This window comes from Netta rufina (genome assembly GCF_964035555.1).
Source record: "Netta rufina genome assembly, chromosome: Z".
Classification (NCBI taxonomy): domain Eukaryota; kingdom Metazoa; phylum Chordata; class Aves; order Anseriformes; family Anatidae; genus Netta; species Netta rufina.
Window position 1 is genome coordinate 77,760,902 of NC_140126.1, and position 27,504 is coordinate 77,788,405.

The following is a 27,504-nucleotide window of genomic DNA, read 5'->3' on the forward strand; positions in this document are numbered from 1 at the left end:
ATGCCGGGGGAGTCCCGTGGGGGGTCGGGGGGCACAGGGGGGATGCTGGGGGTACGGGGAGGTACCGGGGGATACCGGGGGGGCACCGGGCAAGTACCGGAGAGGATCGCGGGGCACCGGAGGGTACCGGGGGTGATGTCGGGGGGGGATCCGGGAGTGCCGGGAGGTACCGGGAGGTACCGGGGGGGATGCCGGGGGAGTCCCGGAAGGGATCGGGGGGTACCGGGAGGTACCGGGGGGTGATGCCGGGGGTGATGCCGGGGGTGCCGTTGCAGGTCGGTGAGCATCGTGGCGCTGGGCACGGAGCGGGAGGCGGCGTCGGGCGGCGCGGGGCAGCCGGGGCTGGTGCGGAGCTACCTGCGGGGCAGCGGGCTGGTGGCCGAGCTGGGCAGCCCCGCGCCCAGCCGGCTCCGGGCGCGCATCCTGGGCGGCGTGCGGCTGGAGGTCCACGAGTGTCCGCGATGGGTACGGCGCGGCGCGGGTCCCCCGGGTGTCCCCCTCCTTCGGGGGTCGCCCCCCCTGAAACAGGGGGAGGTCTCTGCTCTGCCCGGGGGTCTCCCCGGGAGGGCGATGCCCGGTGCTGCGGGCGGCCCGACCGATAAAAAGAGAGGCGAGAGCGCCGGGGCTGGTGCTGTGGCACCGGGTTTATGGCAAAATGCCGAAAACAAGTCTCAAAACACCAGAAAGGATGCAGCAGTCCACAGAGGATCTTTTTCTCTGTAAGGCTGAAAAGGCAATCAGGCGTCCAGCTCAGGGAAATGACAGGTTCTGTTATCTGTCCTCTGGCTAAATGCACTGTTTCGAGTCCTTTTGCTTCTGCTGTGATGAATTATCACATCCTAGCACGATTTCTCACATCAGAAGGTAAATAATGAGGGTCCTGACACTCTACCGTGTTACTGGGACTTTTGCTAATGGGTGAGATAACTTAATTAGGCGTATGAGCAGGTCAATGATTATGCAAGAAATGACACTGATACTTTAGAATAACGCATACTTAATAACACCTGATTGCCTTCCAAAAAAAAAAAAAAAGCTTTAACAGCTTTAACAAAATCAAACTCTGAGACAGTAATTGGCTTGAACTTAATAATTTTATCCTGAGAGTGATTTTTGCAGCACTGTAAAGGAAACTTTTTTTTTTTTTTCAATCTACGGGAATCCTACCGGTGCAGCAATACATGATATCAGGAGCCTGTAATCTTAAAGCTGCATTATCCGATTTAGCTATCATTCTGTTCTCTATTTCTCACTGCTTTTCCTTTTCGTTTCTTTTTCTTTTTTCTTTTTAAATGGGATCTCTGATTTTTTTTTTTTTAATTTTTAAATCTGCATTTCATCTGCACGTGTACTTTGTTCAGTTCATTGGAGCACAGCAATGAGTAGGAGCCACTGAATGTAAATTAAAGCTGTAGGACTTCAAAGGATGTTTCAAAGGACTGGCGCTTGGCGAGGGGGGTTGGAAGGCAGGCAGCGATAGCTGGAGAATGGTAGGAGGAGAAAAGTGTGCAGACCTAGATTAGAGATGCATTTTTCATCTTATGTTGTTTTATGTCCATCTGACCTTGTGGAGAGCAAGGCTCTCCATCTCTGGACCTCTTGTCATTTTTGGCCTCTTGTTTTTGTCTATGGCATTATGTTTTACAGCACTGGCCTCTTGTTGTTCCCTTTCTCAGCCAAGGGAGGCAGGGAGCCTATTACTGGGAATAACGAGGAGCAGTGAGCATTTTTTGCTGAGCAGAAGACATCTCAGGGAGTTGGACTGGCCTCCTCTGAAGGTTCTTTGCTCCGAGTGAAGCTGCCTGCTTGCTAGGAGGAGGCAGGACAGGACTGTTGTTGGTAGGCTGGATTCTTGAGACTTTAGGCCGTTGTGGTCTTTGAAGGACTATTCTTTGGTAGCCAGGGGAAATACTACGTAACAGCTCAGAACAATGACTGGGGGTGCCTCAAGTGCGGTCGTTGCTAATGCATCATATTCCTCACAGTAAAGGATTCATATTTCATGCAGGGTACTGAATATTAGAGGCAGTGACATAGTGGGCTTTGCATTGTTTCATCTAAGCATAACTTCCATTTCAGCTAAGGTTTGTATTTTATCTAGATCAAACCCACAGGATCAAAGCAAGCCAGTGCTGCACACAAACCTGGCAGGTGAGCACACCAATTGCTGCAGGATGGCAGGCTGCCCGGGTCCCGTGGCATGGGTGGGCACTGTTGTGAGACAGATCGTGGTGCAGGGTGCGTTTGCTGTCTTTGTGCACATGTCCTGGCCGGTGTCTTGTCTGCAGGAGGTGAACAGTGCTGCAGTGGCATCCTTCTGGGAACGGGGTCGCTGAAGCAGCATCAGCGTTACCCTGGGGTCCTGGTATTTGGTGGCTGGAGGTGGCTACCAAACTGCTGAGCAGGTTTGAGCTGTTCTTGGGCAATGCTGCCCATAGGAACAGTCTGTCTAGTGTTACAGACGGACTTAAGGTCTTTGAAGTTTCTGTGCTCCAAAAATGACAAGGATGGCATTACTGCCAGCATGCAGAGGAGCAGCTGAGTGTTGTGAGATCTTCCTCCTGGTGGCAGCTGCAGGGTGCAGGGAAGCAGTGCTGGCTTTGGAGATAGAGGTGCATCATTCTTGTTGAAATCTGTGAGCACAGTGCCACTGTTTCCGAAACCACACCGACCTCCATGCGTCAAACCCTGTGTATTTATCACTGTGGCCTGCTGTGTCCCACGCTGTGTTTGGGAAGCTGCATGCTGATACCTGCCATGTGCAGGGGACAGATACACAGGACCAATTCCCTGGTGGTTCACATGGCTGGAACAAACTTTGACAAAAAAAAAAAAAAAAAAAGACCTGGCATGAGCGGAGGTATGAAGAACTAAGGAAAACCTAAGTGTGCTAACATCCAAGCTACATATTGTGACTTTAATGCGCACTTGGTTGCTAACACACGCTCAAGTTGTGATCTCATAATGCATATCGAACTAGAAAGTCAAAATTTTTTATCTTTTTTTTTTTTTTTTTTTTTTTTCATAAAACTCAGTATGGGAGCTAGTGACTTGAAAGGAGTAGTTTGCAAGAGTAGTTTAAAGTTTCCTCTAGAAAAGGTTGCTTTACCTGGCAAGCTATGAATGTGTCAGATTTGACAGTCCTGGGAAGTGAGTTGCTGTTTTATCCGCTTGTGTGTACTTTGCAACTTCAGTCACTTTATGCTGAGTTTTGTTGTGCTCCTGCATGTGTACAGGTGAAAACTGCAGAAAAAGTGTGGACCAAGTCTGTAATATCTGATGGCAAGTAAATCTTCAACTTCAGAATGAAGCATAGCATAGAAACAGCTATTCATATTTTGATTCATTTAATTGTGATGTTGGAAAATAAATGGCAGGATGTGCGGCACTGTGGTAAGGGCAATAAACCTAGCTGTGTTACCTCTGCTGATCTTTCCTCTCGCCTGGAGCAGTGCTGTAAGGATATTAGAGAGATTCAGTCCTAGGTTGGGGGAGCAAGTCCTGGGACAGATCCTGCACTGGGGCAAACCTCCCAACAGCCACGGTGCACCTGGCAGGTGCTGGGGGGCTTGGGGAGAGAGGGGCTGCTCTGCCCCAGCACCGAGCACTCACTGGTGCTGGTGCTGGTGCTGGTGCTGTGGTGGGCAGGGTGCTGGGCTCAGTGGGCAGAAGGACGCTGCTGGCTCCCTAAAGGCATTCATACATTGTTTTTTTTTTTCACAAAGCAGCTGTTGTCCTCTAAGGGGACCATGTGATCCACAGGAAAACCATGTTTTCCTTGCCCCTGAAGGCTTGGTTTTCGACTTTGCTGCTTGACAAGAAAGATTTACTAGTGGAAAGGGTTTCTCATGAGAGAGGTGTGTAGCAGAGACAGGTAAGGGGAGAATGCAGCTTCTTTTCTAGGAAGTCCTGAGAGGAACAGCAACAGAACTACAATTATAACTAATAAGGTCATATTACCATAACGCTAGCTATGCACTTATTCTCTGTGTCGGTGGCTGTCTTGGGAAGTGGACTGTGCCAAGAGCAGGAAGTGTGATGAGAAGTAGCTGCAATGCAAATGGCATAGCTGGAGCCTGGAATTGAGGTCACTCCTGCATCTGAACAGCTCATTATCTGAGGGAATTCTTCTGCCATTTCTGCAGGAAAACTTTCCTAAAAATGATGATCAAGGAGTGCTTAACATGGCTAAGGATCCAGATGCTCTGTCTCAAGTGATGTATTGGGAGAACAACATTTTGTCAGAGATGTTTTTGAAGAACTTTCCCACCATGGGAGCAGTAATCTGAATGGTCTACTCTACCTTTGATGCAAAATGAAATAATTGCCATGAGACCTCTGGGAATGCGTCTTTCTGCTCTGTGTTTGTGAAAGTAACATCCATCCTGAAGAACAGACTTTGGGTGTGTGGGAGAGCTTAGGGAAACTGCAGGAGGGTGATACAGATGGGGTGTTGTGATGCTTTGGGTGGGCGCATCCAACATTGTTCTAGCTTCTTTGATATGCTGCACACTGGCTCTCATCCTGGGAAGGTGCACTCCATCCCCACAGCTCTGTCAACATCACCAAAATCCTTTTTAGTATTAGCAGAGACACACAGTGGTGGCAGGGGGTAGTGGAGGAAACCACAGACCCACAAACCTGCTACAAGATGCAGCTGTGCACACCTAAGAACCTGCTGCAGTCTGCTCTTGAGAGCCCATAAGACTTTTTTCCCTAGCAGTTCAACAAAGACGTGCATTTATGCACCCATGCAGTTATTTTCAGTAAGGGTTTCACCAAGTTTCCACACACCTGCAGAGCTGGAGATGTGGCAGGGTACAAAAAGGGCACCTAGTGCATTACTTGTGAACTAATGGCTAAGCTTTCTTGTTGTTGTTTTGTTGTCAAAAATACATTTTTAGTATCATTTTCAACAGGAAAAGCATACATATTTTCTTGCTGTATCATACTGACCTTTACACCGCTGTTGTGTTATCTGCACAAGCTTGCAGCCAAACACAAGTCTTCTACAATGTGCTCTGATGAGATCGGGAAGAGCCCCAGAGATGCCACTAGTTGGAGTTAGGGCTTGGAGGGTGTTCAAGGATGGTCTTTTACGGGATGATGCTCTCTTTGGAGAGCTGGGATGAGAGCTGAGGCTGGAGCAGTGTGCCCTTGTGTGTTAGACTGTGTTGTGTCCAGAGCTGCCACTAGGGCTGATACCCAGTTAAGTACTATGGTTAGAAGTGGTTTTTTCCTTTGGCCATGCTGAGTTCATATTCACCAAAACCTCAACAATCTTCCCAAAATCTTTCTTTGTGGCATGAAATGGTGTCAAAGTCCATTGGAGGTTTAGCTCTATAATGGAGGCAGCTGTACAAACCATATACAGACATGTGACAACATGTAAATATTGCATATTACATCCAGTATGAAGTTTCCACAAGTATTTTTTATTATGAATGCATTCGCTTGTTGCAGAGTTTTTGTATATTTGTGCATCTTTGCTCTAGTCCCCGGTGGTGTTATTGATCCCCAACATCTTAGTGATAGAAATGTGCAAACCTGAGCTTCAACACAAGCAGACAGAAGGAAATTGAAAAGCAACAGGCATGCTTTCTATCTTCTGTCATACAACAACTAAACGTTTTATATTTACTTTTGGATTGTATTTTATTTTTCGTTAAACCTTTCATGTGGTAAATGTATGCAACCCTACCAAAATATTTCTGTGGAGATCTTCATCAGCTAAAAAGTATTAGATCTGCCCCTTGAATGTTCTCAAATTTTTCCTGGCAGTATGGTGATGAGGTGCTGTGAATGCCCATCTAGCTGGCTGTCTTAAAGCACTGTAACTGGTAGTCTCACTGCTACAGGTACTAAACTTGTGTTACTGCCTTAACTTTATAAATTCACTATGAAGTAAGTGTGTTCTGGCTACAGATTTGAATGTTTTTGGTTTGGCTGGGCTGAGGTTTGAAGTTTTGCTGGTGCCTAGGAGCAGCCAGTGAGAAAAAGGCATGGGTTAAATGTCAAACAGGAGGCTCTAAAACACTCTGCAGTTTCCAGGGAAATAGTTATCTATTTATTGTGAACAAAGAGGCAGACAGAAGATGAAAGATATAGTTCGAGCCCTCTGATGAGACTATGCTATGAAATAGTCATGTAAAGGAAGCTAACCATCACCAATTGAAAGAGGGTAGATTTAGATTAGTTATAAGGAAGAATTTTTTCCCTCTGAGAGGGGTGAGGCACCAGCACAGGCTGCCCAGAGGAGCTGTGGCTGCCCCATCCCTGGCAGTGCCCAAGGCCAGGCTGGATGAGGTTGGGGGCAGCCTGGGCTGGGGAGAGGTGTCCCTGCCCATGGCAGGGGGCTGGAAATTGGGTGGGATATAGGTTTCTTCCAACCCAAACCATTCTGGGATTCTGTTAAGTGAATCAGGACTGAAGCTGATACAAAGCTGGATTAGCACAGCCAAGTTATTTTGGACTAGGACAGGATGGGATGGGAGGGGAGGAAATGAATAGAATAGAATAGAATAGAATAGAATAGAATAGAATAGAATAGAATAGAATAGAATAGAATAGAATAGAATAGAATAGAATAGAATAGAAAGAATAGAATTTTGTTAAACCATGGTGAAAGTTTTCCTTAACCTGGGATTATAATAATCTCTAACAGTTGACTTGAGTAAAATCCACCAACAGCAAGACTTTTAAAGCTCATGCCAGCATGGTGAATCATTATACTATAGCTATTCTTTATAACTTGTAAATTGTCTATAGTTCTCTTATTCCAGAACAAGGACACCTACTAAAGAAATTAATGGGAACACCTATTAGGCTTTGAGTTTATTTCTCGGCTTAATTATGTGTAGAAAAAAGCTCTGAATTGTGTAGGATGTGCGCTGACAGTCTAGGCAAATATTTGCCAATTGATAGACTTCCAGCAAGTTCCTACTTCTCTTGTACTTAAGAGTAATACAGCTCTTTCAGCACAGATTTGAAACAGTGACTCTTTCGGAGTGATCCCATTGATTTCCCCTCACCCAACCCAAACTTTGAGTCCTGTTCTTTTGTCTCTTCTTTTATGACTATTTCATCCTCTCTTCCATGTCTTCTGCATTTAATCATTGCTCGTTTCCATTTTTTTTTTCTCAAGATCATATTTTATGTTAGCTTTACTTCATGCTGTATAGTACTGTTCTGAAAGGTTATACTATTTTAGATTTTTGAATTGACTTTTAGTTCTCTGGAAAATTTCCAGATTTCTGTCAAGAGTTTTCAGCTGAGCAGATGTGCAAAGCCATTGCCATTTCTGAGCTAGTGTTTGGTAAAGCAGAAATTCTGAAATTGGAGATGCCATGCAAATGACTATATGAGTAACAACCAATATTATGTGTAGATGCAGCACAGTTGTAATTTAATTGGATACAAAATAATTTTAGAGTTTAAATCTTACTCTTATAGCCCACGGTAATGAAAAACTGAATGAGAAATTGGAAAAGGAAGGTTAGTTATGTCACATAAGTCTTGTATTGAAGACACTAGCACTTGTTTCTGCCTGGAAACTTCTGTGAAGCAGATAAATATTACACTCAAGTGATAAAAGCTGTATCTAAAGGTTCATAAGTACAAACTATTGTTCCGTGTAACCCTCTACCTAAAATATTATTCTAATTAATGGTTTTATATGAATTGTTACAAAATTTTTACCACTTTTATTTCCTTAATAGAAACATATGAAAGTTAAGTATTTTAAACAGCAGTGTTTCTTCCTGCAAATTATATCCCTAGATAAATACTATCTGAATAACTTGTTTTGCAAATAACAGAATTACAGAGCATCAATTCTGGTCTTTGTTGCATGTCTTCAAATGAGATATTAGACTATCAGTTAAAAGCATGCCTGTAAGGTTTTGCATTAAATTATATTGAATAGCTAATCACTTCATTTATAGACAAGGGATTCTTGACTTTTTTTTTTTTTTTTTTCCCTGTTTAGGATATATTTGACAGTGACTGGTACACCTCTCGCAGTCTTATTGGAGGAGCTGATATTATTGTGATTAAATACTCTGTCAATGACAAGACCTCGTTTCAAGAAATAAAAGACAGTTATGTCCCAATGATAAAAAAGGCATTAAACCACTGTTCAATTCCGGTAATAATTTCTGCTATTGGTGCAAGAAAAAACTGTAAGTATCCGATCTTCTGAAGCAATAGTTAAAATGCCACTTGGAAGTTAGACATGTAGTAATTTCAGTAGAAGCTGATTGTTTTTCCAGGTTGTTAACAGAACAATTAATCTGTCAGAATGACAGTAATGTGCTCATGTATTGTGGTTCTGCAGGCTGGCATGTGGGCAAGAACCCTTATGGTTAATTAATCCTGATGACAAAAGGCATCCTATCCTGCTTTGACCTCTGCAACAACTCTTCTTGTGGAGTCATCAGAGGTGGGGATTAAATATAGTGTTTAGGATTAAAGAGACATAAGTTTGAGTATATGAGATGAGCTCTGTAGTTGTGAGCTCTCTCTAGCCATATTGGAGGTTCCACATATCTCCAGCATTAAAACTCAGTGTGTCAGCCTGCAGCCTGAGGTGGTGGAAAAAGCCTCTGCATCCTCTAGGGTGTCATCAGAGGAGCAGAGAGACAGCCCTTTGGTACCGCACGGGCTGCACAGGAGGCCCACGATGAGGGCAGAGCACACTGATGTGTAGCTAGCAGGGAGGTGCTGCTGTTTCACGCTTAGGGAAACCACAGTCACACGGGTGTGGATTGACACCTTGGTGTCCCGCAGCTGACTGGGGCAACACTGATAAGAAGATGCGCACAGTTTGGGTAGACATGAGTAGCTTTTGTCTGCTTACATCCTGAAGTAAAGTAGAAAAAAAAATAGCACAGATACCAACAGAATAACCACATAAACTTCATTCTCTATTTCCAGGTGTTTTGCATTGTGCTTTTGCTGGTTTTCATAGTCTGTTTAGTCACGGGGTTTGATTTTCTTACATGTTTTCTTTCCAAGACAATGAGTGCCAAACTTGTGACTTGGTTTTACTTTATGAGTTTGACTAAAAGCAATGTTTCTGAGCATTTCTCCAGCTAAGAGTAAGGGATGTGGTTTATGAACATATCTATAGTCATCTACTTTGTGAAATATGTATAAGTATTAAGCAGTATGACATATATCTTCTGTGGACATAATGTTCAGTTTTGCCAGCATCTATTTACGTCCTGTTTTGCTCAGTGATTGAGATGGGGTTGTTAAAGAACTCTATAAGAATTAAATCTTTCCCTTCTTTCCCTTTCTTTTCTTTCCCTTTCCCTTCTTTGCCTTTAAATTCTTTGCCTTTCCCTTCTTTCCTTTCCCTTCTTTCCCATTTTATTATTTTATTTTATTTTATTTTATTTTATTTTATTTTATTTTATTTTATTTTATTTTATTTTATTTTATTTTATTTTATTTTATTTTATTTTATTTTATTTTATTTTATTTTATTTTATTTTATTTCCTTTAGTAAGTCACTAACAGCGACAAAATGCTTTTATGCTGTGATTTACACAAGGGCAATAAAGCTGCCGTCCCAGAGGTAACGTCCCATTGAACTAACCCTGGGCTTCCCCATTTCTTTCCCTTCCCTGCACTTGCTGTCTTCCCCAGCCTCCCTCTGCCTGCCTCCTCATGGGGAGAGGCCAGGGGAGAGGCCAGGGCTCCCAGCCACCGCCTGGGTCATGACCCGGCTGCTGGGGCTCGCACTGCACCCCTTTGTTTGGGGGAGGTACGTGCGGGCCGGTGGCTTGCTCATACTCATTACTAAGATTTTAATCTTTTGTAGTAGCAAGTGCTGCTGCCAACAGAAATAAAAACAGCGATGTTAACACATGTTGCCCGTGGGCCAGAGCAGTGGGAACAAGTGTAGAGCATGTACGGCATATCTGGGAGCACGTTTTTGCAGGCAGTTCTTGCTGGTGTTAAGCAAAGCCAAGCTCAGGTGGCTAACAGATTTCTATCAGTAACAGCACAGTCTTCAAAAATAGCTACTATGGCATAAAGAATTATGTAAAACCTGAAAATAAATCATACTCTGCTGTATGTGCGTGCTCATGGCAGCCAGGACTGTTGGTGGAAGTTTTTCCTTTCCATGCCTGGAGTGCACGGAGAGGCCGCAGTATGACAGGCGGGAGGGTGGCAGCAACCTGTGGTGCACGTACCAACCCCAAACCAGCGTCCTGAAAGTCCTGCTCAACTCTTCTGCCTCGAATTGAATTTAAATAGAATCCAAATGGTATTTAAAATAATGTTAATGTAGGATAAACTGAGTTTTGCATAGCAGCTGGTATCTTGAATGGACTAGAAGTTGTTCATGTTGATATGATTGCAGATTTCTTACCAGAAAACTGCTGTGCTTGACTGTTTTTTATTTTCTGAGCAGAACATCCTTACAACTGTTTAGGGAGATGGGTAGTCTGTGTGGTTGGACCAAAATGCCTTACACGCACCCCTGTTTTCTCCGCAGTGCCCTGTACCTGCCCGCTGTGCACCTCGGACCGGGGGAGCTGTGTTACCACCTCTGAGGGGCTCCAGCTTGCTAAGGAGTTTGGAGCTACTTACCTTGAGCTGCACACTCTTAACGACTTCTATATCCAGAAGTATTTTGGGGGTGTGGTAAGTGAGGGGCCACAGGGCTCCCAGCATGGCGCGGGGTGGGCCTGATGGGCTTAATGGGCCCAACGGGCCAGCTGTAACTGCCTGTTGGAGAAACGGGGGAAGCCGTGGTGCACGCTGCAGGGACTCCCCACACACTTCTGGTGCTTTTTTCCTGCTTGAGTGTGATAGACCCCAGCTGGACAAGGCACCTTTGACAACCTGATGTGTGGGTTTGAAAGAGGAGACCTGCTTGAAGCTGGTGGTTTGAGTGGGTGGCCTCCGCGGGTCCATTCCAAGTGTTATTCTGTCATGTTCTCGTCTCTTTTTTAAGTTTTACTGTAACTGCTCAATCCCTCTGTTGTCCTGCTCATGAAATGAGGACAATAAGATTGCTGAAGTGACTGATTTTTCAGCATATTCTTGTGGTCTCTCAGCAAACAGTCATGGCACTGTCGGTAATCCTGAGCAGAACCTGGGGTCAGTTGCAGTAAAGTCAAACAAGGCAGAGGCTCAAAAGCTTGTTAAAAATATTTCACCTTTAATTAGCACTTTATTTTTCCTCTCTCCTGCAGGCAGGGAGGTCCACAGAACAGTTTCAAACCACAGTCTTTCAGACTTCTCCATAAAATTGTTTCACATTTGCATTTAATTTTCAACCTTATGCAACATTTTAAGCTCGGGGTTTTTTTGAACCATTTATTTACTTTCCTGGTAGCATTCGGATTTGAAGAAAAAAAATGTAGTTCCTTTAGCCCAGTAATTTCACATGGTTTGACAGCTGTCCCTGATGTATAAGTGCAGTGTGCTTCCATGGGATTTGATAGCAACTTGAAATATCTGGCACAAGGTAGCCAGTTTTTATTGGATCCATTCATTCCCGACTAAAACCAAGGAATCCTCACAACATCTCATCCAAGCAGAATATTCTTCTAGTTTTCATAAAGCACTGTGCATGCTACTGGAATGCATTGGGTGCTAAAAGGGTTTAACACCTCCATTACCTAGAACCATACCACCATTAATGCCTCTGCTCATTTTAAATTAATCATTTCACCTGAGGTACATTTTTATTGCAGTGATCACGCTTGCTGTCTCTTGTAGTAAAATGCTGTGCTCACACAGGTGATATTTTAATGTGGCTTTTCCAGAAGGCACTATAGCATTGTGTGGATTGCAAGCTGAAGAGCTCGTATAGGGTTTGTTGTTTCCATCACTAGCACCTGATCATTAGACATTGAGTCTTATTCCTCTCTGTAATTGTGTAATTAGCATCTACTAAAGTTGATAAGCTGAATATCTTTGTGCCTGTCATTTCTGAGAAGATGAAACACAGGAGAGATAACCATCACCATGTGAATAAATAGTCTTTAAAATTATGCTGATTTCAATCACCTTTGGTATCTTCTGATAAGGAAGTGCCAGAACATTGATAACCTGGGTGGCCCTTCCTAATGGCAGTAGCTTCAGTCCTGCATGTCGAGTCCACTCATTGTTCATAGATTCGTGGATAGTATGTTCTTAAATTAAAAAGATTTGTTAAAATTGCATTTTATATTTTAGCTGGAATATTTTATGATCCAAAGTTTGAATCAGAAGTCATCTGAAAAAATGAAGAAAAGAAAAAAGAACCAGAAGCGCCATCGTGTGCAACCCCCTCAGCTTGAACAGCCAGGTGCTCGCTGATGTCTGGTCTCTGCTGTATTGTCTGCTATGTCTATGGTGTTCTTTATGCAATTAATGCTTTGTCGTAATTATTCTGAGCGGTGTTATCTGTCATCAGCTATACTGGTTATGATGCTCTGGTTGCATTGTCTCTTAGTGTAGTTTAATTAATATGGGGAGAATTGTGTAGCAACATGTAACATTGCAATCGGCTTCTAATTTGTTTCAGACACAAATAATAAGAGTCATTTTCTGGTGCATTTTATGGTGTACAAATTAGTAAAAGATGAACATACAAATTAGAAAAGGAAGTCATTACTTAATGCTTTATTGTTCTACAATATCAACAAGTAAAATTCCTATTTTCCTTAAAGGAAAAATACTTGAGTTCCTCCTGCATGTGATGTCCAAGCACCTGATGCACATATCCAGAGAAAGGATTATTGACAAGATTTTGCTTCTAAATCTGTAGCTGTCTTGTCTTGCATGTACAAGAAAATACACTCAGATCCTGTAGCTTTGAGACTCACAGCCAAGATTTATTTCAGTCATAAGTGCCTTAAAAGGTTTTGTAAGTTGGTAGACATGCTTTGCTAAACGAGTTCTACTAAATATTTCCATTTTAGGAGTATTTCACTCGGCGTATGCGAACTGCATCAAATATTTTTTTTTTCCAAAATTTGACCTTGATTTGATCAGATTTCTGGGAAAATAAGTGTTCTACAGTTAATAATTGCTTTAGTTTTACAGACCAGCTCCTTAACTTTTGCAGAAAAATTGCCGATCTTAAAAGGCGAGGCCTCGCATTACGACTCTGACCTGCACAACTTGCTGTTCTGCTGCCAGTGCACGGATGTGGCCTTTTACTCAGAAGACTTCAGCAAGGTGATGGAGGCTCACAAGGTCATCCTGTGCTCCGTGAGCCAGGTCTTCATGCTGCTCTTCAACGTGAAGAGCCCCGCAGATGTCCACGACTCCTCCGTTGTGCGGACAGCGCAGAGCCTCTTTGCGGTGGACACCAGGGCCGGGCTCCCAGTTCCTTGTGGTGCTGCAGAACCCAGGCCCCCAGCCAGGGTGATTGTTAAGGACTCTGTCTTCTGCTCCTGTCTGTTGGACATCCTGCACTTCATATACTCAGGTACCTGGCTGCCTATTTCTGCTGTGGCACACGCCTTGCTTGGGAGCACGTGCACTAAAGCAAGGGCCATCCCTAGGCTGAGTTTGGCATGCATGCGCTGTGCCGCGTCACTACACCTGCCTGGCTCTGAGGAGCAATGCTTGTTGGAGAGAAGCTCTCCGCATATTTCCATTAAAAAATAAATTGTCTGTCACTCCAGATCTATTCAGCATGATATTTTACTTATCTACAGCCATAAACTAACATCAATTATATTTCAAAGCTTTGCCAACAAAATGTAGAACTCATGATAGCTGCAGGGTTCGGGCTTTGAAAGTACTTTAAATGTCCGCATGCTCCAAACATGTTAAAAAGAATGCAGTGTTACTGAAGTAAATCTTACATGCTCTTTCTCTTCTGGACATGGTGCTATTCAAAAGAAAGTAGTGACATCTGGTTTCGGTGCAGAGAACTTCTCTATGTTGCATATGCTTTGCTGCTAATGAAATCGAGGCAGTGATCTCATCCAAACAAAATTAATGCTAGCTATATATTAATATTGAACTAATATATATATATATTGTAAAAGTCATCTCCAATAAATATATATATATATATTTATCTTTTAAAATATTGCTTAGGAATCATCAGATGAAAGAGAAATATATTATATATATATTTTTTTCAGAGGTTCCTGTTATCCTTTATAAAATATTCTGCAAGCTGTTAGTACATAAGAATATAGGCTTTTTTTATATGTGGAACAAGTTAGCAGGCTTTTCATTGATACATTCTGATGTTAATGGTAATAAAAATGACCTAAATAATTATATTGTTAGAACTCCTTGTATAAGGGAGCTTAGTCGATGTATGTAGATCCATACCTGCTTAACACATGAAAAGGATCTTTCCTCAGTGACTGAGACATGAGTACAGGCTTACAAAGGTACAAGGGAGGCTCATTCAGCTTTCAACCTGGGAAATCTCCCCATTAGTACTTTCAAACAGAGTGTTGAGCATGGAGAACAGATGCAGTTGTTTTTTGGTGTGAATAGATCCATTATTTTATTTATTAGTGGCACGAGTAGAAGATAATGCTTGGAATTTCAACACATGAAAGATAAGTACAGTGTCTTTATCTGTTTGTGTTGTTAATTTACCTTTAGCGTTTGCTGACGTCTATGTATTTTTTTATTTTTGTTTATGGGAACCAAAGGGGTGAACAGCTTTGCACAGAGGTGGGTGAAACCCTGCTCGAGGTCACAGCTCACAACCTGAAGAGAATTGCCTTCAGTCTTTGCAGTTTGGTACATCTGAGCAATGGCAAAGACTTCTGAAGACGTTTAAGGCATAGGCTGAGAAGAGATCAGGCCATGAGACAGTGTCATCATTTCAGCCTGTTAGGACCATGGCATCATGCTCACAAGATTACAGGCACTTACCATCCTTATGCAGGAGCTGTTAGAGCTGCAGAGTCTCGATGCCCTTTCAGCTTCTGCGTGCATTTTCCACATTTGGTAAACCAGAGTGCTGTGAGGGCAGTGCTGACCCGTTCTTTATCCTGAGTTTTTTTCTCTCTCTGGACCTTCCCGGCTGCAGGGCCCTGTAGGTCACAGATGGGAGATACTGAAGAAGTGCCTCCCATCTTTGAGATTTACCCCAGCAAAGTCTTTGAGGATAAACTTTTTTTTTTTTTTATTTCCCAATCTGGCTACTGTCACCTGATTTGCATTTACAATTTGGCAATAATGTTATATTATTTCTTTACCATAAAGAAATTTTTGACAGTTGGGGCCAGAATCTGTGCCTAAGCCAACTATGAGCCTTTGCAGGTCATCACAAGAAGTGCTTTTTATTTCTGTCCAACTTAGTTTTTGAAAGAAAACTATGGAGAGACCTAAGAGCATATTGTGGTTTTGACTCTGAAAATAAGAAAGAAAGAAGTTCCACTGCAAACCATGCTCTGTTTTCAGTTACCAGTATTCAACATAACTGGACATGGAACTTTTCTGGTTCAGACACCTACAAAGCAATGCAACCAGTGATGCTGGTTGATCAGATGCCATAGAAGCCTAATAAATAGTGAAGCATTCTATATTATTCTAAAAGTCATCTCCAGCTTACCATGAAAGCTTGATTGTAGCAGAATCACATCTCCCAATTTCTGGGCACATCTTGGTAAAAAATATAATTTCTGCAGGATGTGTTTGGTATTGATAAGAACTTTTGTCTGCCTGGTAAGTTCTGGGCCTTAACAATTTTTAAGCCAACTTTGTCTGGTTTTGTGACAGGTGCTTGCCAGTGGGAACGACTAGAAGAGGATATAAAAAAGAAGTTGAAGGATTCTGAAAAAACTGAACATGTGCTTGAGAAAGTTAAATGTATCCTGAAAACTCCAGGGAAGGTACACCTAAGCCTCTTGGGGTAACTGGTAGTATTAGTTACTTACGTTCTTAAAAAACTCTTCTCTAGACAAGATTTCATTGTCAGCTTTGTACTACATTAGTTTTAGCTTATGTTTTCTTTTACTGTTTTGTCAGTAGGTTGTTCATATGTGTTTTATCTCTGGTTTAGAAAGACAGAGATGCTGATGTAATGTGCTGGTTGAATGCAATCAGTAAAAAGCACATAAGCAGGTCTCCTAACAAGATTACTCATTGAGAGGGCTTTAAACTAGGTAAGAAGGGGGATGGGGCTGAAACAAGGATTGTTGGAGCTGTGCCAGGGGGAACAATGGCAAGGCCGGGAGATAAGGTAATGGCCCAGCTGAAGTGCATCTACACCAATGCACGCAGCATGGGTAACAAACAGGAGGAGCTGGAAGCCATCGTGCAGCAGGCAGGCTACAACTTGGTTGCCATCACGGAGACGTGGTGGGACCACTCTCATGACTGGAGTGCTGCAATGCCTGGCTATAAGCTCTTCCGAAGGGACAGGCAGCACAGAAGGGGTGGTGCTGTGGCTCTCTATATCAGAGAATCTTTCGATGTTGTAGAACTCGAGGCTGGGAATGACAAGGTCGAGTCCCTTTGGGTTAGGATCGGCGGGAAGGCCAACAAGGCTAGCATCCTGGTCAGGGTCTGTTATAGACCGCCGAACCAGGATGAGGACACGGATGAGAGGTTCTACAGGCAGCTGACAGAAGTTGCAAAATCGTTGGTACTTGTACTCGTGGGGGACTTCAACTTCCCTGACACATCCTGGAAGCACAACACAGCCCTGAGAAAGCAGTCTAGGAGGTTTCTGGAGAGTGTGGAAGATAGCTTCCTGACGCAGCTGGTTAGTGAGCCTACCAGGGGTGGTGCCCCGCTAGACCTTCTCTTCACAAACAGAGAAGGACTGGTGGAGGATGTGATTGTCAGGAGCTGTCTTGGGCAGAGTGACCACGAAATGGTGGAGTTCACTATTCTTGGCGAGGCCAGGAAGGGGACCAGTAAAACCGCTGTATTGGACTTTCGGAGGGCTGACTTTGAGCTGCTCAGGACACTGGTTGGTGGAGACCCCTGGGAGGCGGTTCTGAAGGGCAGAGGGGTCCAGGAAGGCTGGGTGCTCTTCAAGAGGGAAATCTTAATGGCGCAGGAACGGTCTGTCCCCACGTGCCCAAAGACGAGCTGGCAGGGAAGAAGACCAGCCTGGCTCAACAGAGAATTGTGGCTTGATCTTAGGAGAAAAAAGAGGGTTTATAATCTTTGGAAAAGAGGGCAGGCCACTAGGGAGGACTATAAGGATGTAGCGAGGCTGTGCAGGGACAAAATTAGAAAGGCCAAAGCTCATCTGGAGCTCAATCTGGCTACTGCCGTTAAAGATAACAAAAAATGTTTTTATAAATACATCAACACAAAAAGGAGGACTAAGGAGAATCTCCATCCTTTACTGGATGCGGGGGGAAACTTAGTTACAAGAGATGAGGAAAAGGCGGAGGTGCTCAATGCCTTCTTTGCCTCAGTCTTTAGCGGCAATACCGGTTGTTCTCTGGATACCCAGTACCCTGAGCTGGTGGAAGGGGATGGGGAGCAGGATGTGGCCCTCACTATCCACGAAGAAATGGTTGGCGACCTGGTACAGCACTTGGATGTACGCAAGTCGATGGGGCCGGATGGGATCCACCCAAGGGTACTGAGAGAACTGGCAGAGGAGCTGGCCAAGCCACTGTCCATCATTTATCAGCAGTCCTGGCTATCAGGGGAGGTCCCAGTCGACTGGCGGCTAGCAAATGTGACGCCTATCTACAAGAAGGGCTGGAGGGCAGACCCGGGGAACTATAGGCCTGTCAGTTTGACCTGAGTGCCAGGGAAGCTCATGGAGCAGATTATCTTGAGAGTCATCACGCAGCACTTGCAGGGCAACCAGGCTATCAGGCCCAGTCAGCATGGGTTTATGAATGGCAAGTCCTGCTTGATGAACTTGATCTCCTTCTATGACAACGTGAAGTGCTTAGTGGCTGTAGATGTCTACCTTGACTTCAGCAAGGCTTTTGACACCGTTTCCCACAGCATTCTCCTCAAGAAACTGGCTGCTCTTGGCTTGGACTGGCGCACACTTCGTTGGGTTAGAAACTGGCTGGATAGCCGGGCCCAAATAGTCGTGGTAAATGGAGTCAAATCCAGTTGGAGGCCGGTTACTAGTGGTGTTCCCCAGGGCTCGGTGCTGGGGCCGGTCCTCTTTAATATCTTCATCAATGATCTGGACGAGGGCATTGAGTGCACCCTTGGTAAGTTTGCAGATGACACCGTTAGGCGCGTGTGTCAATCTGCTCGAGGGTAGGAAAGCTCTGCAGGAGGATCTGGATAGGCTGCATTGATGGGCTGAGGTCAACTGCATGAAGTTCAACAAGGCCAAGTGCCGGGTCCTGCACCTGGGGCGCAATAACCCGAAGCAGAGCTACAAGCAGGCTGGGAGATGAGTGGCTGGAGAGCTGCCTGGCGGAGAAGGACCTGGGAGTGATGGTTGATAGTCGGCTGAATATGAGCCAGCAGTGTGCTCAGGTGGCCAAGAAGGCCAACAGCATCCTGGCTTGTATAAGAAAGAGTGTGGCCAGCAGGGTTAGGGAGGTGATTGTCCCCCTGTACTCGGCTCTGGTGAGGCCGCACCTCGAGTACTGTGTTCAGTTTTGGGCCCCTCATTACAAGAAGGACATCGAGGTACTTGAGCGGGTGCAGAGAAGGGCGACGAAGCTGGTGAGGGGCCTGGAGAACAAGTCCTACGAGGAGCGGCTGAGGGAGCTGGGCTTGTTCAGCCTGGAGAAAAGGAGGCTCAGGGGTGACCTTATCGCTCTCTACAGGTACCTTAAAGGAGGCTGTAGCGAGGTGGGGGTTGGCCTGTTCTCCCACGTGCCTGGTGACAGGACAAGGGGGAATGGGCCAAAGTTGCGCCAGGGGAGTTTTAGGTTAGATGTTAGGAAGAATTTCTTCACTGAAAGGGTTGTTAGACATTGGAACAGGCTGCCCAGGGAAGTGGTGGAGTCACCATCCCTGGAAGTCTTGAAAAGACGTGTAGATGTAGAGCTTAGGGATATGGTTTAGTGGGGACTGCTAGCGTTAGGTCAGAGGTTGGACTCGATGATCTTGAGGTCTCTTCCAACCTAGAAATTCTGTTATTCTGTGATTCTGTGATATTTACAGCTTCACACATTGTCTAACAATATGATTATGTGTTCCTAATTCTCATGTAATAGAAGCTGCCCAGGAAAGCTTTGCTCTCCTGAAAATGTGCCAAAAGTTATGCTTCTGGAGGAGATTGGTAGAGTTGGTTTCCCTCATAAATGCTGTGATGTGGAAATCTGTCTGTTGCTTAATGTATGTAATTCAGTAACTGACTTCACAGTAAAATGTTATCTATGTCACATTACATGTCAATAAAAACTTATAATATAGAATTAGTTTTAATAGCTATTTACACGTAGAGCTTATAGATTTCCTGACACTATAGCACTTGCATAAAATATTTCTTTGATGTGTAAGTGGGAAATCATCTTGCACCATCTTGAGATAACATAATATACAGATCAAAAAGTTACCTAGTGTTTTAAGCTTCTGATTTCTCAGTTGTAGCTTGCCAGTCACACATGTCCACAGCTAAACAGTTAATAGGGTTGGATTTTAAAAGTCTGGAAAGCTTTTAATGTAATACGCCTGAACTGCTGTTTTTTGTTCGTTTGTTGTTTGTTTATTTGTTGGGGGGAGGGTTGTTTGTTAGTTTTCTTTTGGGGCTTTCATCATGCCTTCAGGCTACTTCTACTTCACATTTCTTCAAAAGCATGAGGGCTAGAAATGAATTGGAACAGGGACTGGAAAGATATAAAAGGTTGTGGAGTTGCAGATGTAGGAGATGCCATTGGGTGGGATTAACAGGAGAACATAATGCTGAGAGCGATAGGCTGCTGCTTAGTCTCCCCCCATAAATCATGTCTTGTAGTCATTTATTTTGCGTTCAGCTATACTTGTCAGATTTTTATTAATAATTTATTTTGCAGCTAAACAATTTGAGGGATGGCAGCTCTCACCAGATAAAACAGTTGTACAATACTTCTCTCAGGCTGTTCTTTAATACGCCTGTCCTGGCGGATGTCATCTTCACAATACAAGGTACAGCAGCTCTGCTCCACCACGTCTCCAGCAATTATCCTCCCTGAAAAAAATAATGGAAAAAAAAGGGAGGCGACTGTATTTTCCAGTGCATCTGCATGGGAGTCAAAACTGAGTAAATGTATACACTTTCCTGTCATGGTGGAAAACATTTTTTTGCTCAACTTGTCTGTATGGATGCTTTAGAGTAGTGTCCATGCTCAGCCAGCTCTTCTTTTGTCTGTGAACAATGTACTCAGATGCACAATATGCTGGAGTAGCATTCATGACTTGTTCTGGAAATGAAATGCCTTCATCCTGAAAACAAAAATGATTTAAAAAAAAAAAAAAAAGTGCATACTTCTGTGAGAATAAGAATGAGATTGTTTTAAATGCTAATGATTTTCTCAATTTGTTCACACCCACCCTTCATACAGAAATGGCTTTTTAGGGTTAGACAATTGTTTAATTATTTTAGCTTTAAGTCTCAGAGCCAAATATGAAACATTAATCTCTCAAAAATAAGCACGCATGGACAAGCAGATTCTTTCTAGATGTTCTGTTTAATATGCAGTAAAACCAAAAAAAATCTTTGCAGTGAGAACAGAATCCTCATGTCGAGTTTAATGACACAAACAATTCAGCTCAGTATCCCATTCCTGAGAGAGGCCCTGTGGGAAGCTGGTGAGACCATACCACCACTGTGTATTACACAGAATAAAAGTTACCAGCAAATGAGTCAACATGTATTTAAAAAAAACCACATACTTATCCACTAACAAAATGTGGACCTATTTTTAATGGATGCTGAATCTTCCACGATTTTTTTCCTAATTCATCAACCATGATAATTTTATTACAATTTAGTAATTACTAAGTAATTACTAAAATTTAGTAATTTAATAATTACTCTAGTCTTTTTCAGGCAAACAGATTTTTATTCTGAAACTAATCCTTGAATAGTGAGAGTTGCTCTAAGTTTTCTAGCTTACAAGCATGCTTTGGCACCATGGGAGCCTTTATGTTTGTGTAAAAACCCATAGTGTGATTGAACCTCCTAATCAGTACGCAAATCTACAACTGCATGCACATACATACCTGTTTGGTATTAGTTATCTATTGGCTATTGTTAATTTTAAACACTCTAAAATTGCTTTTAATCGTGCTAAGTGATGTGTAATCATTCTAAGATAATATAAGCTTTAATATCAAGATCTTACTGTGTATATAAATTCATCATCAATTTTTTCTCTTGTGTCCTGCAGGTGCAACTGTACCAGCACACAGAGCAGTTCTGGTAGCTCGCTGTGAGGTAATGGCAGCTATGTTTAATGGTAATTATCTAGAAGCAAATAGTATTCTGGTTCCAGTGTATGGGGTTTCCAAAGACACTTTCCTCTCCTTTCTAGAATATCTCTATACCGACTCCTGCTGTCCAGGTAAGAATATTTAAAAATACACATATTTTTCCACACTGAGAATGAAGGGATAGGGAGCAATGTAGCAGCATTTATTTAGTCAGAAAATGCCAGTATTTTTTTCAACAATGTCTTAAGAAAGAAAAATTGATAATATTTGGCACTAAAAAAAGAAATCAATCTTATTCAAGTAAAATCAATATGCAAACAGAGCGATTATCACTAATAAAAAATTGCTGTAGTAGTTTTATGCTTATGTAGTAAGACTAAAAAAAGTGAAATTTTGTTTCTTGTACACTACAGCATTTGGAGTTTTCTTTCTGCATCTAAGCAGTATTGCTTTGAATCTTACTTTGGGATTTTATTACCAAATTGTAATTTTTGTTTGGCTTACATTTTACTAAGCTTAATGTAACTAAAATTAAATTGCAAGAATACCTTATGTATATACACTGATATCTTATTTGCTTATAAAGCCCTTCTAATGAACATGTGCATTGGAGTATTTGTCAAGAAAAAAAACACTAAAATATTCTTTGCTTCTTATCTTTTGTCTTTTTTAATGAGAACAAAAGCAGTCACAAAAATGAAATGTGGTTTATATACAGATAATTTTCCTTTCATAGAATGAATTATGGTGTTATACTTAATTTTGCTTTTTTGTTCCTCTTAAATAATTCTAGTCTGTTGTGTTTTTGTTTGTTTGTTTGTTTGTTTGTTCACTTTTCTCTTCTCAATCCTTCTCATATTTCACTGTCCACTGGTTTAAATATTCAAACTCTACATCACATTTGAAAAAAAAAAAAAGCTCCCTTCTTTGGCCTTTTCATTGTATTTACTCTTACAAGTATTACAGATGTTCTTTTTCAAAAGAGGATTTAGAAAGCTAAATCCTGTTATTATTCATCATTCAATTTAAAGAGATCAGTAGCATTTGACTTACCTTCTTCAAGATATGGGATATTGATTACAGTTTATTACTCTTGCCTTCTAAAAATTTACTAACTACTTTTTTCCTGGTAATTAAATAGTTTATCAGGAAAAATAAAGTGATATAGCAAACATAATAATAATAATAATAATAATAATAATAATAATAATAATAATAATAATAATAATAATAATAAAGAAAAATAAAAGGTAACAGCATCTTGATTTTGTGTTCAGCATTAAATATTTGAAAGATCATTCTGTGAAAAGCAGCTTTTGAGTGTCTTCTCAAAAAAGTAAAGTACTTGTAACTGTTATTCTGTTGTTTTTCAGCTAGTATTCTCCAAGCTATGTCCCTCTTGATCTGTGCAGAGATGTACCAAGTAATGAGACTCCAGCATATCTGTGAGCTGTACATTATCACACAGCTTCAGAGCATGCCTAGTAGAGAACTGGCAACCACAAGTCTCAGTATTGTTAGCTTGCTCAAAAAAGCTAAGGTATGGATTTTGTATATTAAATAAGAATGTATATGGTCACCATAATTAGTGGAGGGATTTTTATTTTTATTTTTTTAATCCTAACTGTTATGATTTTTTAGATCTTAATAATTTCACTTTCAAGGACAAGTGTTGATATAATCTGGTGCTTATGGATTTTTAGTGGCACAAGGGTGGCTAAAATAAGGTCTTCATCAACCTTTTATTACAGAAAGTACAGTCATATCATATTTTGTGCAATTTTCTTCATCAGTGACACACTGCAGTAATTCAGCTTTATTGTTATTCCTGCCAAAAAGGTGCATTTAAGGCAGCTGAAGATGCAGTACCTCTTTTTTTAGTCAAAAAGAAAATTGTATTATATCTAACTGTCACAGAAAATCTCTGTGACAAAATCCAAAAAAGGATTTTATGGAGAAAAAAGAGAGAGTAAAATGCCATGGTCATAAAAAGAGAATAAGGCAAATTAAATTTATTATATATTGGGAGATACATAAAGAAGCAACTTGTTGATTTACAGTAATGAAACACTTTTTTCTTTAAAAGTGAACCCAATTCTGAAATGTTCTGATTAGTAGAAGCGACATAGCTGCCCTCCTCCTGTTTCTGAGTTGCCACAGGAGATAGGACACCAGACTATATACTTATAGGTTTTCTCTCTGTGAATGCATGTGATGATGTACATCTTAGTAAAAATACATCTTCTTAACTGCATTTTTTAAAAGGTGTGTTTTAAAAGTTATTCTCCTTTTGTGCCAATATTTCAGTAAGTTAGTAGGGATTTCCACGGCATTTCCTTCACTGGCAGCACCTGAAATGTCTCACTGGATTTTCAGCTCTGCATGTTATGCTACTGGGCTTTGCTGCTGTTTCGAAATCAACCTAGGTGCATCCAGGACGGATGGTGAACCTCTCACACATTCAGATTTGCTTCTGTCCCCCAGGGGGCTCCAGCCACAGGAGCTATGAGAATACCCTGCTCACTGAGCCACAGAGGAGGCAGAGGATGCTCCTGTATGACTTTTTCTGAAGTTCTGCTAATAAGCAGAAGCCAAAAGTTTCAAGATTCATGACCAAAAGACCTATGGATTAGATCGCTAATCACAGTTTGAGGAGGGCAGTTTTATCATTCATTCAAGAGTCAACATCTGTTTAAATATTTCAGCCAGCGACTTTTTTATCTCCTCCTGTAAAAAATTCATCTAATATACTGCTGTGCTGACAGTGGTAATCTGATACGTTTTGGCATGGGAGGTGTGGTTGTTTTTCTCCTGTACTTTTAGACTTGGTAGTATTAAAAGTGTTGCTTGTATCTCCTTTCTTCTTGCAGTTTCACAATTCTGATTGCCTTTCAACTTGGCTTCTTCATTTTATCGCCACTAACTACCTCATCTTCAGTCAAAAGCCTGAATTTCAAGATCTTTCAGGTAGCCCTTACCAATTATTTTGAAAAAAATGAAATGTTTTTCTGTTCTGCTTAGACTAGAAGTGTGATGCTGAAGAATGCTACTTCTGCATATGATGATTAGGACTTACTTAGCTACATAATCTAGAGCAAATACGAAGCCTTTCGGTTCACCACCCTGGTGCACAACAAGCACGAGGCACACAGAGGGCAGCACAGCCAGCACCCCGCACCCCTGTCTTTGATCCCTGTGCTGACGACTAGCACAGCTGGTCCCACCCAGAGCTGAACTGATGAGGGCAATGTGGTCATCATATCTCAGCCCTAGCACACCCTTATGTCTGTAAGTTTGTGTGGTCTGTATTGAGTCACTTCCAGTACCTGCTGTTTAAGGGTGGGGATTTTTGTCGGTGGAAAAAAGGATTCCTGTCGTAGTCTCCAGCAGATATTTTGAAACCAAGTAACTAACTAACATCCTTTCAAGTAATTAAATCCAGGTTCTTCCAGGGAATTGAGATTTATTTTTCAACCCTGACTATATTTGTTTCCTGACATGTAATTCCAGAAAGTTTTTCCTGTTGCCTGCAGGACTTTTTGTCACTCAAGTGAAGGTGGTTTTGGCAGGTGCAGCTCTTGGGCCTGGGGATTATATTCGGGCTGTTTGTAGGGGGTCAGTGTCTTCAGAAGGAAATTCTTCATAGTGCACTGACGCTCTCTTTGGCCCTGAATTGTTTAAAAGTCTTTTTTCCCCATTTTTATGGCTTGTATCTCTCTGTGTGATGACAGATTTGTGACAGTTATGAACAAAGGAAGGAGGGCTGGGTCCTCCCTGCTTTGTTTGGACGTGGGCTCTATCCTCCATCGGGCCATCTGCCCACCTTCTAAAGACCCATTTTATGCAGTCAGAAATGGATCACGTCTGGGAGCAGGACACCTGTGCTGGTGGGAGTCATCCACATGGGGGTTCACCCTCCTCAGGCTTGGTTTGCTCTCCTTCCTGCTGGTTGGGGTGGCAGAGTGTGCGTGTCTGAACCTCTCTTGCTGCGGGACTTCACTCTTCCTGAGCTTCTCCTGTCTGGAAGGGTGCTACCACCACATTCAGGGCACTGTCTGAGACTCAGGCTTTCACAGGCAGCCCCTGAGGTAGTCCACTTTCTTTGAGCACAGCAGGTCTCTTCACACTCACCATAAATTATTTTTTAGTGCTGAAAGAGCTCCATCAAGAGGCTCAGCTTCAGATAGCTATGCTAAAGGCTTTAAAGTCTAATGCTGCTTTTCACTATCAACGTCAGCAGGATAAATATTATTTTACCTGTATGAATCCAGAATTTCTAAGAAATTTGTTTATTAAGTGATGTTTTTCTGCTGTGGGAAGCTGTAAGTGTGCTTCTGCCTGCATCTGCAGCTACACAGGTGGATGTCAGTCTGTGTACGAGCCTCCTGTGAGAGTTGTGCAAGTGAAACTTAGGAGACTTCTGCTAACGGTCAGGACATGCTCTGACAGTGCCCGAGTAGCTTGGGGATGAGCTGTACAATATTACCACACCAAATGTTTGCTGTGCCATCACCTGGAGTGTCCTCTGTGCCCTCACCCCTTGTGAAGCACCCAGGGCTGATGTGGCTGTTGGCTGTTTGATGAGGTGTCTGAAATCTCAGCGGTGACGGACACCCATTTTTGGGGCCAGCTCCTGGTGGAAAGTGCTCATATTCACTCAAGGGAAAAGGGTGCCCGACTGGTATTCTTCGAGGTTTTGGTAGTCTGCCCTTTGCTGTTCTCTTTCCTCCCAGTCTCTACCAGATGATTTGTTGAGGGATTGACACGCTCCGCTCTACTGAACTTGCACTGGGCAAGGTGGGGGAAAGAAAGAAAAGTGCAAATGTAAACACAGGTGGATCAGGTGAAAATGTCTTGTTCTGACCTGCCAGGGCACAAGTGCTCTCACAGGTACAGCTCCGGTGGGCAGCTCACTCCTCAGAAAGCAGCAGTTATTGGTAGTTGACCTGTATTGTTCAGAACATCACAATGTAGCATCACCTCTGGTTTCAAGAACAATTGACCATGGAGTAGCTGATTTCTAGTTACTTTCCTACAGCTGAAACCCTGAAATCATCAAAAGCAGCTCTGCATTTTGCTGCAGACAAATGAAAGATGCTGCCTGTTGCCCATTATCAACATAACTTCCCTGGCCTTGCTGCTCTTTGGGTGCCTGGGTTTGGGTCTCTGTCCCACCTGGCCAGGCAGCTGCTGCTGCAGGGCGACCCAGGAGCTATGGGGTTGTGGGCTTCAGTGGTGAAAAGGCATTGTTCTGCAAAGGCAGAGCAAATTCACCTAAGCAATGTGACTAATACCTGTTACATGATTTTATATTGTCAGTGACAGAAAACATGGCATAAAAGACAAAAATCTTGATAAATTCTTAGCTGCCCTCTTTACCTTGCTTTTTGTAATCTCGAACAATTGGCATAAGGATTGAAATACCCTCACCTGCAATGTTATGGTATGGAAAAGTTCTTGCAGTTTAGTTTGTCTTCTAAGAATAAAGAGTATCCATCTTTAGGGGGATCTCTCTGCTCTTTGAATGAGTGTTGTATCCATTTTATTAAGTAACGTATTTACTGCTGACTTAATAGCAATGGAACATCATGTCAAACTTTTGTATCATGGGTACTAGACTAAGTTCTTGATGAAATGGATGCAGTCATTCATTCCAACTTTACTTTTTATATTGTATTTATATCCGTGATGTTTTAAAACCAATTTTAAGAAACTTTGTGCAGCCTGTACACTCATACCTGTCTGTATATTACATTTAATTCATTTATTGCATTGTTTAGTGGAGGAGCGCAATTTTGTAGAGATGCACAGATGGCCGTCCAACATGTACCTGAAGCAACTTGCTGAATACAGGAATTACATCCACTCTCAGAAATGTCATTGTGCAGTAATGTAAGGAGACCGGACATAGTCGAAGTGCAACTCGACTGGGAAACCTCTAATTGGGGATTATATAGAGCATAAAAATCATATCAATAGCAAAAGATAAACACTGATGTTCCCTAGAACATTATATGCAATACTGTAGTGCACTTACTAATATTATTTGCTTTGATAATGAATGATTCTACTTTCTTCCTTAAAGCAGTAAGAACCGTATCATGAAGAATTATTTCAAGCATAAGGATTTCACGTTCATGAGAATTCAACCAGGCCATGTCATGACTGGCATCTGTTCCCACTTTTAAGTTCTTTATTGTTAATTTTTAGTGGTTT

The 27,504-nt window shown here is 42.4% G+C and overlaps 1 protein-coding gene across 1 annotated transcript; it reads left to right on the forward strand.

Moving 5' to 3' along the window:
* On the forward strand, positions 1–27,184 carry RHOBTB3 (Rho related BTB domain containing 3; the record flags this gene model as incomplete). The annotated part of the gene is made up of 12 exons (XM_084305600.1): positions 1–176; positions 276–465; positions 7,988–8,180; positions 10,508–10,656; positions 12,199–12,310; positions 13,073–13,438; positions 15,709–15,821; positions 19,890–20,001; positions 21,246–21,419; positions 22,662–22,828; positions 24,159–24,255; positions 27,069–27,184. 12 exons carry the CDS (start codon positions 1–3, stop codon positions 27,182–27,184), a joined length of 1,965 nt encoding a protein of 654 aa, XP_084161726.1.
* Between the last annotated feature and the right edge of the window lie 320 nt (positions 27,185–27,504).